This window comes from Xenopus laevis, chromosome 6L, assembly GCF_017654675.1.
Source record: "Xenopus laevis strain J_2021 chromosome 6L, Xenopus_laevis_v10.1, whole genome shotgun sequence".
NCBI lineage: Eukaryota > Metazoa > Chordata > Amphibia > Anura > Pipidae > Xenopus > Xenopus laevis.
Window position 1 is genome coordinate 105,739,247 of NC_054381.1, and position 17,109 is coordinate 105,756,355.

The 17,109-nt window shown below is 36.2% G+C and overlaps 1 protein-coding gene across 3 annotated transcripts in view; it reads right to left on the bottom strand.

Moving 5' to 3' along the window:
• Positions 1-444: 444 nt before the first annotated feature.
• znf407.L (zinc finger protein 407 L homeolog) overlaps positions 445-17,109 on the bottom strand; it is a 287,296-nt gene continuing 270,631 nt past the window's right edge. For all 3 annotated transcript variants that reach the window (XM_041566348.1, XM_041566349.1, XM_041566350.1), the window contains exons 9-10: positions 2,859-4,234; positions 445-2,542 (exon numbers count right to left, since the gene is read on the bottom strand). In XM_041566348.1, coding sequence (XP_041422282.1) covers positions 2,889-4,234 — 1,346 coding nt within the window. In that variant the 3' untranslated portion in view covers positions 445-2,542; positions 2,859-2,888. The remainder of the gene's footprint in view (positions 2,543-2,858; positions 4,235-17,109) is intronic.

Here is a 17,109-nt window from a genome sequence, read left to right on the forward strand (position 1 = left end):
TCCCCCGAAAATTCAGATTTTTGCCCGAAAAAGAGTATTGAACGAAACCCAACGCACATCGAAAAATAATTGGGTCTTTGCTTATTGACTTATATGCAACCTCGACAGGTCTGAGAGGCAAGACTTTCTGATTCGGACTTTTCCATCCTCAGGGTTTAATAAATTCCGAAAAATTTGTGCTTTTTATAAAAGTCTGATTATATATTTTAAAAAAAATCATGACATTTTCGTGATTTTTGCATTCAGAGTTTAGTAAATAACCCCCTATCTGTTTCTCAAAAGGACTTCTATATAAATCTGACAACTTTGTCTCAAACCTTATAAAATCCCTTGCAATTCATCTGTACTTTTGTTGCTAAGAAGTGACCTAGGTTCTATCCCGGATCACAAAACTAAAATAACACTCTCCCACCACATTTGAAAGATTTCACAGTAACTCCAATCTTTTGTTGCTCTTTTATTTTGGAAAAACAAACAAAAATGTTTTACAATATGGGAAAAAGACAACTCCTGCCATAAAAATAGGATAACTTTCATTTGGCCAGGGCTCTTCAACATCAAATCATTTTTGATAACCTTGTCGCATACAACCCAGTAAGTTGCATATAAGGATAAAGGCAGATTCTCTAAACCAGGGTTCTACTGTTTCAGTTCATGGAAACATGTCCTCAGCCAGGATAACTCTGATATGGAGCAAGTTAATGAAGCAACAGATACATCTGGCCAAGCTCTGGTCATCCAGCTTGTTCAGTTTGGTCATTTTTCACAGTCAGACCATGTGTGGATTCCCCCATATAGGCATTTTGAAAGATCCTACCCTAATGCAGTTAGTTATATCAGAGCTGATCACCCAACAGGGAAAAACTTGTTGATCTATCATGATATTTGTGGGGGTCACTGATCATCATCCTGGAGCATAGTAAGCCTTTAGTCAAGGTTATTAAACAATATTGCTCATGGTCCAATCAACCAACGCTAGTTCAGCCTGGCCTTTCTTAGTTTGTGGTCAAAAAGCACAATATCTTGTAGGACAGATTAACTGGATATCTTGCCAGAAAAATCAGCTCATGTGTAGTTACTATTAATTATAAATGACATTCCCAACAACTGCAAGGGAAGTGCAAAAATATACTATGTCAGGGGGGTGTCCAAACCCCATTAAATAGCAATTGTTATAAAATATAACATATAACTACCAGTTAAAAGCTGTCGATCAGCCAAGGCATATGATGGAAATTGGGTTTGTCATAACTCCTTGGATACTCAAGATGTCCACTCAGTTCCATTACATTGGTGGGCTCTAGGACTGTGCTTATCTTTCTTTCAGACCCTACTCTCCTAATAAAGCATTTTGTCAGACCTTCTTTCTTAGAGCTCAGGTGAATCACTAAGAGAACCAGTAAGTTCAGTTAATGTGCTAAAGCTACTGATATACCTGAGACTGAATAATTATGTATGTCCTATATACTTAGACAAAATGTAAATCTAAATGACATGCACACCGGTGTTGCTGAGTTGGAAAATTAAGGTTTTTTTTCTTCTGCAAAATAATAAGACTTATCAAAAATTTGCTAAATGGCAGTTTGTCAAGCCATACCTTAAACTGCCAGCAGAATCTGTATATAGCATAATAAAATAAACAGCATATGGTGGTCTTTCAGTATATCAGAGCTTTGCATGAAAATAAACCTTACACTGCGATAAATTAAGCTAGCGACCAAATTAAACCCCAAACCATGTTTAAATAGAGGATATCAAGGCATTTCCCTTTTGTACAGTTTTATGAAATTAAAACATAAATAAAATCCCAAAGAATGTACTGCAAATCACAGAAAAGCTATTTATCTGTGATTTTTCCACAGCATGCATTTCAACATAAGCTCAAGGATATAATAAACAAAGCAAACATTACATTTCTTTAAGCTATTTGTATAAATGAATTCAATAATGCAGCAGAAATGGAATTTTATGTTTCACTGTACATTTCTTAAACTTTTTGTTAAATGTATTTTTGCTAATCCAGAAATGTAGATGCCATTTATTTTCAAACTGATATTTCATATGAAGAAGCTCATGTCAATTCTCCCACGTGTTTTGTTAAAAGGATACAGAACATATCTCACACCAACACAGATGTTCACCTAGATAGGAGGTTATTTAAAGACGAATGCCCCATGGGAGTGTAAAAGAGCCAACGGCAGAAATTTAACACCGCTAATCAATGTGATCACTCGGCAATTAAAGGCCCACCTTTGCATATGGAACTGGTGTCTTTGTTTTATTTGGAGAAATCAGTTAACACACATGTATCAGTCTATATATTAATAGATGTCTTCCATCTTTACTGCCATGTCTTGGTCGAAACAAAAGTCTTATACATTGAATAAACAAAATAAGGCTAATGTAGCAAAAGTTGAAACGTTTACACCAATCAGTAGGTAGCCTTTACCAATTGGCTGTTTAAGTTGATTTACTAGACCTGGTGCCAGTTTTGCAATTTCTTTCACATTACTCAAATAGAATTTCTAGTATTACACTATAACTCAGGGATCCCCAACCTTTTTCACCCATGAGCCACATTCAAATGTAAGAAGGGTTGGGGAGCAACATAAGCATGAAAATAGTTCATGAGGATGCCAACGAAGGGCTGTGATTGGCTATTTGGTAGGCCCTATGTGGACTAGAAGCCTACAGAAAGCTCTATTTGGCAATGCAACTGTTTTTTATGCAACCAAAAGTTTCCTCCAAGCCTGGAATTGAAAAATGAGCATCTGCTTTGAGGCCACTGGGAGCAACATCCAAGGGGTTGGGGAGCAACTTGTTGCTCACGAGCTACTGGTTGGGGATCACTGCTATAACTGAACTGGATGACAGCGATGACTGTCACTCTACATTTGCCCCTGTCCTTCACTAGCCTCATTTTGGTTTGCTTCTTGTATATCTTGAGAACTACACTCTGTATAAACTGTCATGCTTGTAAGTTCTTCTGATGCGGCATCAGATGGAATTTCTGTCCCCAAAGTCGTTTCTGCATGCAGAATATCTCCTGATTCGTCTGTCTCTATAACTGCATGGGAAAAAATACCAGATTCTTTCTGCATTTCATCTTGAGGTAATTCAGTCACAATATAATGGGTGGTGCCATCTGTAAAGCTGCTGCCGACATTCTGAACCATGGCCCTGGCTAGCTCTTCAGTGACAATTATTTGTGAAATGTCCTCGTCAGATTCAACCAGATCCACGTTTTGCTCAGGTAGATTAAGGGTATGGCTTTCGGTATTGTGCATAATTATACGAGGGCCTTCACTAGAGACCATATGCACCGTTCCTTCGTCATTTACTATTACTTGAGTAATGCCCAGCTGATCTGCTGCATCAGACTCACAAACAGCAAACTGTAGCACCCCCTGAACCATCTTTTTGAATGCTACTTGAGCAGATTCTTGGGATGTAAGAATACTTGAAGAATGCATGACTCGCCTTACAACCTCCATTGGTTCAATACTTTGAGATTCATCATGTACTTCATGGTACATCTGTATTTCACCTGCACTAGGATTACATTCCTGGCTACTTGCAATCCTCACCACTGATTCTTGTCCTTCCGTTCTGTTTTGTTGAGTGTTTCCTTCATCTACATTTCCCAGCTCAGTCACAGCACAAAGAAGTGCATCCAGTGCTGTAGAGGAATCAGCAGCATGCACAGTCTGTGATGGATCTAAAATTCCCTGTGCCATGACCTGCTGTACCACATTTCCAGTAGAGTCAGTAACGGTCTCTATTGAGACAGACTCAGCAACATCTGTTTCTCCGACAGGCCCTTCAACTACCACAACTTGTGTAGCTCCCTCTGGCAACTGCTCACTTAGCATATCTCCTGGAATGATACTATTCAAATGAGCAGTTTGATCAGTAGCTATTACTTGGCCATCTTCAGTAATATGGACAACTCTTGCTACTTGACCAGCCATTGCCAGAGTCTGAAGGGTTGCTGCTGCAGTCTCCTCAACAGAAGTATCAATTGTAAAATCCCCATCATATTCTTCGGAGAACCCCTGGATAATAATGACCTGCTGCACTTGTTCAGTTGCAGGAGATCTTCTGGTACTTCGAGGTGTTTTTTCTTTCAGTGGAGAAGTTTCTATTGCAGAAGATGCAGTGAAAGGGCTGGTGGTCTCCACAAAGTTTGCACCTTGTCCCTTTATCCGGCATTCAAATGATTTAGAAACAATACCTAAAAAACAAATAAAGGTTCTGGATTACTATAAGAATTTTGTGCTTAACAATAATAAATAGTAAAAACATTTGTTAAAGGATAAGCATGCCATCCCCCTTATTGAACCATTATTGAGTCCTTGCAGGACCTGGACCTGATGCATAGTGACTTTATTGTATCCGTATATAGGAGCACTACCCTTAACTGTAGGCCACCTGTCCCGGGTGCAGGTAAAAAAAATATATAAAGGAAAAAGTACTGCAATTCACAGGAGCTGCTCAAACAAAAAAGTGGTTTATTTATAGAAGTTCCATTTCAAAGCACAAACTCTTCTCTTCCTCAGGGTCAAACCTGAGGAAGGTTTGCGCGCTCTCTCTCTATCTCTCTCTCTCTCTCTCTATACACATACACACACATATATGTACATTTTTGGTCATAGTTTTCATTTCAAACCACTGAAATGAAAAATATATATCATTTTTAAGTAGTTTTAATGATAGAAGAAAATAACCCACATTTTAATATTTTTTAGAACCAAGTTTGACAGCAATAACAGCTTTAATCTGTTAATAATAATAACTTTGAGTGTTTGTACCCCTTTCTCACAGTTTTTCAGGTTAGTGAAGTGAATTTAGTGAAGTGAATTTAGTGAAGCCAAGTTTGTACCAGTAACTGCATTTCTTTGCTGTTTTTAAAAAGGCAAAAAGTGTTAGTGCCATTAGAAACCATTAGACCTCAGAGCTATTTGTAATTTATGCAAACTGGAAGTAAATATTGTACTTTTTAAAGAATAAGAGACAGATTTATGAACGCTCAGTCATTTTTCATTAATAATAACAATTGTACTTAATGCTCAGTACTAGCATGTAAGATTTACAAATCTTCAGCCATGTTTGCAGTAAAGTGGGAAATATGTGTTCAGTATGTCAACCGTAGACTGTCATTGAATTAAAATGAATTAGTTTTTTATAGCTAAATGGGGGGTGCCTCAAACACCCTTATACAAAAAAAATTGATTTAAGCTCTTAAAAGTAATGAAATAAATTCTGACAAACTGTTCACAAAGTCAAAAAGGCTCTGCTAAATGTGACAATTCCTTGAAACACATTCCTGACACTAAGGGGGTTATTTACTAAACTTTGAATGCAAAAACCACAAAACATTTGTGATTTTTTTTATAAAATCAGATTTTTAAAATCACAAATTTTTCGGAATTTATTAAACCCCAATGATGGAAAAGTCCGAATCATAAAATCCGGTATCTCTGTTGAGGTTGCATATAAGTCAATGGGAGAAGTTCCAATGAACTGGGTTTCGTGCAATACCCCGAAATTTACAGAGTTTTTGGGCAAAAATATGAGTTTTCGGATTAAAAATCTGAAAAAAATTTGAAAATCGGATGACAAATCTGTTTTTTTTCTGCAAAGCAAATTTTCGGGGAAAACGTAATAATAAATAAGCATAAAAAACCAAAGCGGATTAGATCAGAGTTTGTAGCAGAAAACTTTGAGATAAATTCGGACTTAGATAAATAACCCCCTTATAGTAGGAATTACTACATGCAAACTGTTAAACAAACACGGTTAATTTAATACAAGTATGGGACCTGTTAACTAGAATGCTTGGAACCTGGGGCTTTCTGTATAAGGGATCTTTCTGTAATGTTGATCTCCATACCTTATGACTACTAAAAAATCATTTAAACATAGCGGGGCAGATTCACTATGGTTCAAATTAGCATTTTTGATTTGGGAATTTTGGTAAAATTTCACAATTTTGAGTTTTAAATTCCCCTCAAATTAAATTCTCGAATTACAGTCAGACACTTCAGAACCTCGAATTTAACTATTCTCCACCTAAAACCTGCAGAGTTCATGTATGAGTCAATGGCAGAGGTCCCTTGAACTATTTGAAGATGTTAATGTTTTAACGCGCTTTTCTTTGAGCAACTTCCACTGGAACTTACTTACAGAGGTCTAAAGTGGTGTAAAATAACGGCAGCAAATCTGGCATTCTCATGATGTAAAATAAAACACACCTTGATAAATTTGCCATTTATTTTACACAGCTTTTTACACTTTCTTTTTTTTTTCAAATTCATTTTTTCACAGCATAATAAAGAAGCCCCATTGTGTACAGTGCAACGGCTGATTCTTTTAACAGGTTCAGAAATCAAAACAGATGTTATAAACAATTTTTTTCATTTCTATCTTTCTGGCCAACAGGCTCTATGAGTGGCTGCCTTGGGAAAAAAAAGCTGAGGAAAATGAACATTTTCAAAGCATTAAACAGTTTCTAGGTAATATTATACAACTGATCTGGCACAATGCACTTGAATTAATTTTTGGCAGGGCTGTGTTGCTGGGGTATACTCTGTGGTATCAGTATTTTCCACTGGCAATTTGCGTCTCAAACTGAGGCTAGTGAGAGAAGAAAATACAGAAGAGCGAGAGTCCAAATGGTTCCACAATAAGAACATAAATGCCCGTATACTAATTTCAATAAAATTATTTTTTAATGTCCCTTTTCATTAACTTCGTCTTCGTGCAGGTGTTCCAATGTTAAAACAATAAACAGTGGCAAATAGGTTAATCCTGCATTCAGGTGTAATAAACAAGACATAACGAAACTAAAAAACAAAATGACGTTTGTAAAGGTTTATTTAATTTTTAGGATTCTGCCTCCTGCAACAGCCTGTGTACATAAAGTAATAATTGTAAGGGGAAAAGTACCTTTTTTTTGTCGCTCAATAAGTTGGAGTCTATACTGTATGTGCTGTGTTTTTGCAGCAAAACTTTATGAAAATTTTCGCTCATCGAGTGCAAGTACAGTTGCGCTTAGTTGTGCATTAAACCCTATTCTTCCATATAGTTGCGTTGGCACCACTCAGTCCATCCTGCTCTACATTCTGAATGGCACTGCACCTACTGCCTTATGGGAAACTTGAGTGCAGATTTAATTTTCAGAAAGTTTTATGCATCATAATGTATTAAACATATGCTCTGATACATAAAACCTTTGCTAGAAATGCTATTGAAAGAACCCCCCATGGCCAGATTGGGTTGCACACTGCTTCTCTTATATAGTCTTACTACTGGGCAAAAAATATTTAGATTATGGGGGCATATTTATTATCATTCGTAGGTCAGGTTCTAGGTAATCTATACTACACATATGTCTAACTTGCTTGTGTTTTCTTGCATTGTGCAAATTTCTTTTTCAAGCTCACCATCTAACACTTGAGATTTTTTATATTTAAAAAAAGAAAAAAAGATCATGAAAAAGAATCTCTCATGAGGAATAAAAAGGCCATTTTTTTTTTTGTTACGTCAATTACCCAGAACCCAACATAGGAATTATAATAAATCTATCCATGATGATTAATATCTAATCATCATTATCCTAAATACAAAATACTGATTTTGGTTTTTTTTAACGTAAACGACACATGTTTGCCAAAAATATTATCCCTACTATCCCTAATAGAGCCCATACTATCGTCGTTTTTTTTTTATAAAAAAAAATTGCCTCCCACCAGCGCTAGGTCCCTTCCAGTGCAAACAGCCATGGTATACATAGCTCATGCGCATAATGTGCTTCTGCCATCACGGGCATGCGCATAATGAGCAAGTAGAGGCAGTCATTATACGCATGCACCAACACGGCGTTCGTACCGGGAGCTGTACTGTTACCCCCAACCGGAGTGTGGGTTCTATTAGCCTGCACCTTTGGTTGGGTACCGTTTAAAAATTGAGTTTTTCAATTTAAAAAAAAAAACATTTGAAAAAGAATCTTGCATAAGGAATACATGGCCATTTTTTGTTACATTGATTACCCTGAACCCAACCTAGGAATTATAATAATTCTATCCGTACAATCATGATATTCCTGAATACAAAATACTGATTTAACAAAAATCTGATATTTGCTCTTTAAGTATTTTATGTAAATGTATTTTAAAAACTGAGGACTAAATGATTTCATTTCAATTTAAGTCACGCAGATACAAGTATTTTCTTACCATAATATAATAAACACAAAATTCCTAGTAAAACAATGAACCATAATGATATATAGATATATGGGCAAAATTTAACATAAATCACTGAAAGACGCTCTACTCTTTTCCCACCTCTTATTTCTGTTTGGCATTAATATTTTGGGTATCTGACTTATCTAGTTGAGATACTTGATAAAAAGTATTTTTATACTACTGCTATTACAAACAGTTTATCTAATCTCTTTGAATGAAAAAGAAGATCGAAGCTCCTTCCAGGTTATTAAAGTAAACTACATGGGTAAATACCCCTGTCACTGAGGAGTGTGATGAAGCTTAACTACTCCAACATCTTAACCTTAGCTCCGTGCAACCCCAGCTATTCCTTCACAGTTCATAAATGTGATTGCAGGTCCATCTTTTGATTCAGCAATTTAATAACTTCGAGTGCTGTCAGTATAGCTTTGAAAAATTGCTCCTATAAAATAGAAACAGCCGCCATCACATATCGTAAAGAATTTGCCCACTGAAGAATCTTCCATTTCAAGTTTAATGAATTAATGTTGAACTATGAAGAAGTTCAAGAGTGATTTAAAAGAGCAGAAGTCCAACGCCGCAACTTTACATTTTAACCGGAATGCCACTGGGAATTTTATGACAACGTCACCTTTATACTTAGCAGGAATGGACTTTCCTGTAAACTAAGATACTTAGAATTCATTTCTTCTCCCAACAATAAGAAATGTGGCTATAAGGGATAACAAGATTATCAGGATCTATTATTAAAAGGTGTGTTTTATGAAACTCCCTTTGACATTTTCTGACAGTAAAAAAAAAAAGCCAGTTTCTTTCAGTAAATGTTAAATATAAAATTTGTATGAACATATTTCAAAGATTTCTGAATTGATGTGGTCGCTATAGGTGGTTAAAAATGTTTTTATAAAGAAAAAAAAAAATCTATAAAAAGGGAAAACTTCGGGAGAATATTGAATCTTTATTTAGTAAATGTGAATTGATGATGCCGTCTCTGCAATGTGGACAGTATAATATTTGTTTTGGCTGACTGCATATATATCAGGATTATGTAAACTGCCTCTTATTGTTATTTAGTGACACTGTTAATAAACAGTCAGGCAATGCAAATCTTGCCTGTATCTCTGCTAACAACAATATGGATTTCTATTAATTTCCTTTAACCCGATAAAACAAAATCACAAGCGGTAACATTTTATAGTGGCTGCAGAGATAGCCTTTAAAATGTTTCTATTAAAATCTCCTAATTCCTGTAGAACAGTAAACAAAATTCAAAGCTAAAAACTCAAAGACAACAGAGATACAAGGGCAATGTGTGTTTGACGTGGCTTTATTGCCATTGTTTATTTGAAGGTTAGGGTTCTCTGTTTCTTTGGAGCTCCATATGATTGTGATGTGACAGTTCTAATTTCATCTGACTACTAAAGAGGTGTTTCATTTCGAGGGCGGCAGTGAACAGAGAGCTGGTCCCTTTCCAAGAAATCTGTCTCTGTTGCAGAACTGTTATTTATCAAGTACAGTCTTTAGTGATTTTTTTTTTTTCTTTTAGCGTCATCCCCCTGCTTACAAATGTCATGATTTTTTTTAAAACGTGAAGTTCAGATTTGCATTTTTTCCTTCCACCTTCTTTTTAAATATGACTCAATGATATCTTGCCAGGTTGGATGAAATTAAAATGCAATTTAATAGCTACACCCCCCCCCCCTTCCTTGTCTTCGAATCCCTCCTTCGGTTTTTGGTTTATGCAGAAGGGGGAGAGGAGCGTGTACCTGAAAACACTGCGTGTTGTTCTTTATTCGCTGTCATTATTTTTCTTCCCCCTAAGACTGAATTCTCCGAATGAATTCTTTATGCTTTTGTTAAGCGTACATTTAATTAAAATGTACAGATTTTGTGCAGTAAATGCGAATGAAACAAATAAAACAATTGCCCCCCTCTCTCGAAGGCATACGTTGTGAATGAAAAATGTCATTACATGCTAAAAAATTTTGCAGTAAACAGGGTCTACAGAGAGAAGTTTCCCCCGTAATGACATCCATAAAATACACAAATGGCACTTTTAGTACCATCCTGAATATGGCATTTTCTGTGCTCTACACACAATCTAAATGGTTTGATCATAGAGCATAATACTCCATTGGGTTTATAGAACAATCAATGTTCCATAAAATGATGTATTTATCCAATAGTAGGCTCAGCAGCTAGTGGTGTATGACATTGTAGGACACTGGTGTTGTACTATTCAGCAGCACACATGCTGGCTGTAAAACTTATATAACACTACTTCACCAACTTCATCTCATCTGTGTCAAGCAATTTGTTGAAGCCTCATCTCAGTTAGATAAAAAAAAAATAAAAGAAAGGGGAAAAAAACGTCTTGTAATGAAAATTCATGGAATTTTCAGGGCATAAAACAAGTGGCAAAAGAGAGGTCATATTGTGTTTGAACTGAAGAGGTCAAGAGTCATTTGCAGCCCTGAAACAGAAAGTACATTTCATGCATCGCAAAGCAGATAAATATGGTATTAAAGGGCCTTGATTTAATACAAAATACCTAATAGGAAAGATGAGTGCTCTTTAAACTTTCCTGTCTTGAATATGATCAAGAATCTATTCTGAAAAATTATTTAAGGTTTTATTTATGTTTTTTTTTATAAAAGAAAAATTATTTGAAAATAAATATCTTATTCTGACAGGAAAAATGATTATTTAGTGCTAAATTGACATTTTCTTCATTTCTTTTCCAGCTGCAGATTGTACCTACCCTATAAATTTACTGTCTAAATATGGTGTATGAGAGCCATGCAAAGTCTCCTTGGGCTGTAATACTCTCCTGTCTGGAATCAGACTTTATTGCACACCACAATACCAGAGGACCTTCTGGTGGGCCCAGGCCCTAGTGAACCCCAGTCTGAGACAATATCTATTAAACCTTTCTTATTTCCAATATCACTTGGCACTGTCTCCATATAACTGTTGTGAATGAGGACCTTGGAAATCAGGTTCTCTGGTGGGCCCTGGGAGGCCAAGTATGACAATAAGCAGAAGTAATAAAATATGGAGAACCCAAAAAATGAGCAGTATCACTGTTTGGGCAAATAGGCTCACTTAAAACACCAACAAACCTTTGTGGAATAAAATAGCAAAAATCCAAACATGCGATATAAGGTAATAAGCTCTATTTATATATTATTCATTAGTTGGGGTACTTGAGGACACTCAATTATTGGTCTTATACAATGACATAAGGTTTTGATTAGTGATGAGTTTAGCCGCAAAAATGACACCCATAGACTCTAGTGGGTCAAAAAAATTTGTTGCACAATTTGTAGCGCATCAAAAAAAAAATTGTCCACATACTTCAATGCATTTTGCCGAATTTTCTCCATTTTGCAATTTTCAGCGAAGCAAAACGGGTCAGATTCGCCCATCACTAGTTTTGACCACTACATCCTCTTTCCACGTAACTCATCATCATCACTCACTATATGATTCTCTAACTTATAAATAAACTCCAGGCATTTGCCCATCCCAAAGATATGATCGAATATTTCACCAAGTTATATTCTTCCTTAATTGTAAGAGTTGCTACTATCCCATGGCTCTGTAACTACCTTAGTAGCACTGTGAATGAGTTGATCATCTAAAAAGGCCATTATGACAATTTTCTATTTTATTAATGGGTTAGCATAATTGAAATACAACGTATATTAAGACAGAAAAGGTGGGGCACAGTCAGGCCTAACAGGGCATGGTCAGGATGTGGCAAAAATTATCTCCTGAAAAACCCCAACCCCTAAGTATTGATGTCAAGTAACTGAATGGGGGCATTCTCTTTGATTCAAGTGATTTTTGTAGGAAATATTCCTATATCTATGACAAGGTCTTTACCTCCCTGTATATCTCCAGATCTCACTTCATATACACGTGCATGTATATTACTGCATTCAAGGAGCTGCAAAGAAACCTATGAAACTTAGAAAACTAACAGTAGAATGACACCAAATTCCATTAGAGACTCTATTATTTTCTGTAAAGATGGCACCCTAATGAGCTGCACTGACACTGTATTATGTGCTTTGCAGTTGGATCTGGGTTCATCCAACTTAGAACTTGTTTCATTGAGCCCTTCAAACAGCCAGTATAAAGAAGATAAGTGCAATAAACGAGTAGACTTGTAGAGGTTTACTGAAATGTGATGGCAATCACATTAAATCTTATACAAGAAGATCTAACATAAGGGCCCTGCACACTGGTTCCTCTACAGCAACAATGAAGCCAAATAATAACTGGACAAATCAACATGAAATTTTGTAAATGTAATGATTGGTTGCATCACCTACTAACGACTTGTTGACGTAAAGTAAAAAATCGAAAAGGAATTCTGTATATAAAAAACAAATCACCATCCTTATGTTGTAAATTGACAGTAATGTTTTATGGGTGTAAAATCAATAACTAATCAAACACAATGCACACACAGCCTTTGAATAAATAGCCCAACATCATATTTCTATGGTTTAAGAGAAAACAGTAATCTGTTTTTATCGCACCCCTTTATGGGAGCAGTGTAGGAAGCAAAATGCTATTCAATAAGAGCACAGAGGTCCCATTAAAATCAAATTTACAGTAAACAGAACCTGCAGCTGGGGTAAAACACTAACTGTTAGTATTTTAATTATCAGCTTACATTTCTGAGGTCTAACATCTGCGCTGAGCCAAATGACAGCAGATGCTTGTATACACTTAAAGCAGTACGTGTTTATTCTATAAATATTAAAACAGAATCGCAGGCAGCATGTTTGTCAGGCGTATTGTGCTATTAAGCTGGTCATGTCCGTCAAAGGGGCCAAAATTCTTACTTGTGGCACATTCCTCCGGGGTCGACCTTTTCAAAAGGATAAGATCCACAGACAGAATAACTACTTGAGCCTGTAAATTGAAAATGTTTTGAGCTCTCTAACAGAGGTCACTTGCTGCCAAGAAGCTGCTAGTAAATGCTAACAAACATATCAGCACTGCGTTGTTGCTATCTACTTTCAAGGACAGGACTACTGGGACTTTTTTGTGACTCTGGGGAAAATAAAATGAACTGTAGATGTAATACAGGAGGAATCTGTTTTACGCCATGAATCTAATGCAAGTTATTTAAGGCAGGGAGCTTAAAAAGCAACAAACTACATCTAAATATAATAAATTATGATTCTATATCAACAGCATCTTTTGAAATCAAATAGTCCCCAGAGAAGCTCATTTGATAACAACAATTAACCCAACATGGCAATGAAAGCTAGACAGATAAACTGAAGGCAGATTATAGAAGATCATGTAGTGCCAGCTCCACATAGATAATTTAGAAGTGCAAAGGAAATGTCTAATCCTTCAAGATATAATTCAGATTATAGTCTGGGACCTGTAAGGAAGGGGTAGGAGAGGCTCCTATTGCATATACAGGTATGGAACTGGTTATCCACAATGCTGGGGACCTGGACATCATTTCATAATCTGGATCAACATACTGTACCTTAGGTCAACTCAAAAATTATTTAAACATTAAAGGGTTATTTATCAAGGTTGAATATCCTAGCCTCGAAATAATTGGTAGTTTTCGGAACAAAAAAAAACAACAAACTATGAATTATTCGAGATTTATTAAAATACGATGGTCTAAAAACTCCAAATCCAAAAGCCTGGCATCTACAAGCTCTTGAGATCCTGTATATGTCAATGGGGAAGGTCCCAGTGTCTGCGCTGATGTCAGTAATGATATCCAATGATTTCGGGGATTCGGAGCAAAAAAATCGTAGTTTTTGCGGAACAATTCTGAGTTTTCGGGAAAAGCTTCAACGTTTTCAGAGTTTTGCCCAACCCTATTTTTCGGGCTTTTTTCTTCATAAATAAGGTCTATTCGGGAATTCGGAGTTGTTCAAAGTTGGATATAAAAAATACTGAGATAAATTCTGACCATGATAAATAACCCCATAATAAACCCAATAGGATTGTTTTTTACAACAATAAGGATTCATTAGATTTTAGATGGGATTAAGTACAAGGCACTGCTTTATTATTAGAGAATAAAAATGTAATTATTTCTTTAAAATTGAGCCTATGTGAGGTGGCTTCCAGTAATTCAAAGCTTTCTGGATAAAGGGTTTCAGGATAACCCATACTATTATAGATACTTAATCACCAAGATGGTTCAAATGAATGTGTCCTTAGCGCTGCACAATATGTTGGCGCTCTAATAATACGTTAATAATAATAAGATGAAGCATCCAGGGGAGAGACATTGCTCATGTCGGAGTAGTAATCCAAAGTAAAAAACAACTTTATAAAGCAGGGCACGCTACAGGCTAATGAATAATTTAGAACAAAAAAATAATACAATGGGAATAGCATAATACATTTTATTAAAAATGTAATACTGTACAAAGATGAAATCAGTGTCATTATCCCAGCTTTGGAACCCTAAATGCCCAGGCCCAGTTCTACAAGTTAAGTGAATGTTAAAAACACACTGAGTTATGTTAACAATTTGTAATAAATCATTTCCAAATATATTTAATTCCTATTCAGATCCCAAGCAGGCTATTTTAATGTAATGAGTCCCGGAGTTGCCTTTTTTCACATGATGATTATGCCACAAATTATAAAGCTGGCCATAGACTCAAAGATCCACTTGTTTGGCGACATCACCAAAAGAGCGGATCTTTCCCCCGATATGCCACTAATGGCATGGCTATATCGGGGGTAATTCGAATGTTCGGCCGTATGGTTGAATGATCGAATTACGATACGCCGAGGGTCTCCGACGGGTCGGTCGGGTAAAAATCAAACCTTCCCGATCGATATCGGAAACCCCCATACACGGGCAGATAAGCTGTCAAATTGGTCCAAACGACCGATATCGGCAGCTTTATCTGCCCGTGTATGGCCACCTTTACACCCCAAACATTTGTAGCTTCTCACAAAATTCCTCCCCCAGTATTTGAATACAAACTGTAGGCACATTTCCTCCAGAAAAGTTAAGAGACTAATGACTTTACCAGCTACAGATATAGTACATTTAGCAAAAAAAAAAACACGTAATGGAGAACTATCGAGAAAATGACAATTGCATAGCATACTGAAATAAGAAACGTTGTAAATACAATCAATTAAATTTTCTGCATCATTTCTGAAATAATCAAGTTTATGTTTACTATACTTCTCTCAGCATCTGTTTCTCTTCAGTCTGTCTTCATGCTGCAGTTGGGTGTCAGATATCCGTTGACAGTTTGATCCAATATATCTTATAGGGGGGCATCCTTTCCTAGCAGATGAATTAGAGCTCACTCAAATTACCGATTCCAGTACAAACAAAATAACTGCCTTATGCACAAATCCTGCATGTAGAGAGACATGATGTCTGGTGATTTTAATAGAGTGGGCTCTAATTCATCTTCTAGGCAAAAGGAAACTCCCTATAAGATATATTGCATCTAACTGTCAATGAATATCTGACACCCAACTGCATAAAGAGAGAATGAAGAGAAACAATAGCTGAGAAAGGGAAAATGAAGATAAGCTTGATTATTTTAGAAATGGTACAGAATTTTTAATCGATTATATTTAGAAAACATCTTATTTTAGTATGCTGAAGCTTATATAATAAGTGACAAGGTAATTTAACACTGAAGAAGTTGAAAAAGCAATATTTGTGTTAAGTATTTTAGAAAAAACTGAGCATAAACCACTGTCTCATTATTATTTATGGAAAGGGAAAATTCTATTGCACACAGAACTGTCTTTAGGTGAGTGCAAACAGAGATATCTATCTACTTTGGGCATACAGGGGGCTCCACAAAGCAGAAGTTTTAAGTTGGAAGGTTATAGCAAAAAAAAGATGGCAACAATACAAAATGATAGTACAAAAACTCTTTATATCTATGTTTCAGTCCTGCAGCCTAGGCCCTACTATCTACTAGTCTATTTACTTAGGGTGTTATCACAATAAAAAACAGCCTTGATGTCATATATCAAATACTAGATCACAAATGGCTACACTCCCTCTGAGGAATGGTGAAAGTGGCACTTCTGAAAAGTTGCATAATCTTCATAACATCATTCTGAAAATATTTCTTCTGTACAGTAGGCACACTAAGCTATGCATTAGAGTGATTTAACCACTGCTGGAGACATGTTCTAGTGGCATGCACTTCTGATACAGGCACATTAATGGCACTGCACAAAACAAAAGGATGGGATGAAAAGTGGAACCTGAATTAGAAATAACTGGCACAGATGGCTGTATAGAGCTATGGGCTCTATTTCAATAAAATCTAAGTAACCTTCACGTTGGATCATCTTTGTAGACATGGGGCCATGGTTCACGAGGGCAAAGGCCTGCCAACTGCTTATCTAAATGCCCCAAACCCAGCCAAAACTATGAACTGAAACTTGCCCCATCTGGTGAGCTGGATGGCTTATGTCCTTTCCTCACATAAAGTAGCATTTGGAATGCTCGAACAGTTAACCTCAATTTAATTCCTTACAAGACGGTTTCAGCAGTAACCTACATTTTGAAACACTGGCAATGCACTTTATTGAAAAAGCCATGCGATTATTGTTAACTGAACAACTGAATGCAAGATAAATCAATTTCAGAATATTTCCTTCAGTAATACAAAAACAGAGAGGGACGTCACACTTTATTACCATGATATAAACAAACACTACAGTTCCATGGATCTGATTATATTTTGCAAATCAGAAGCAAAAATCCAACATGCAGCAGCTGTGTGCGATATGGATGCTATTCCCCCAGGATGTGTATAATGACAAAATATCATCATCACTGTACAGTATATTAATTGCCAGAAAG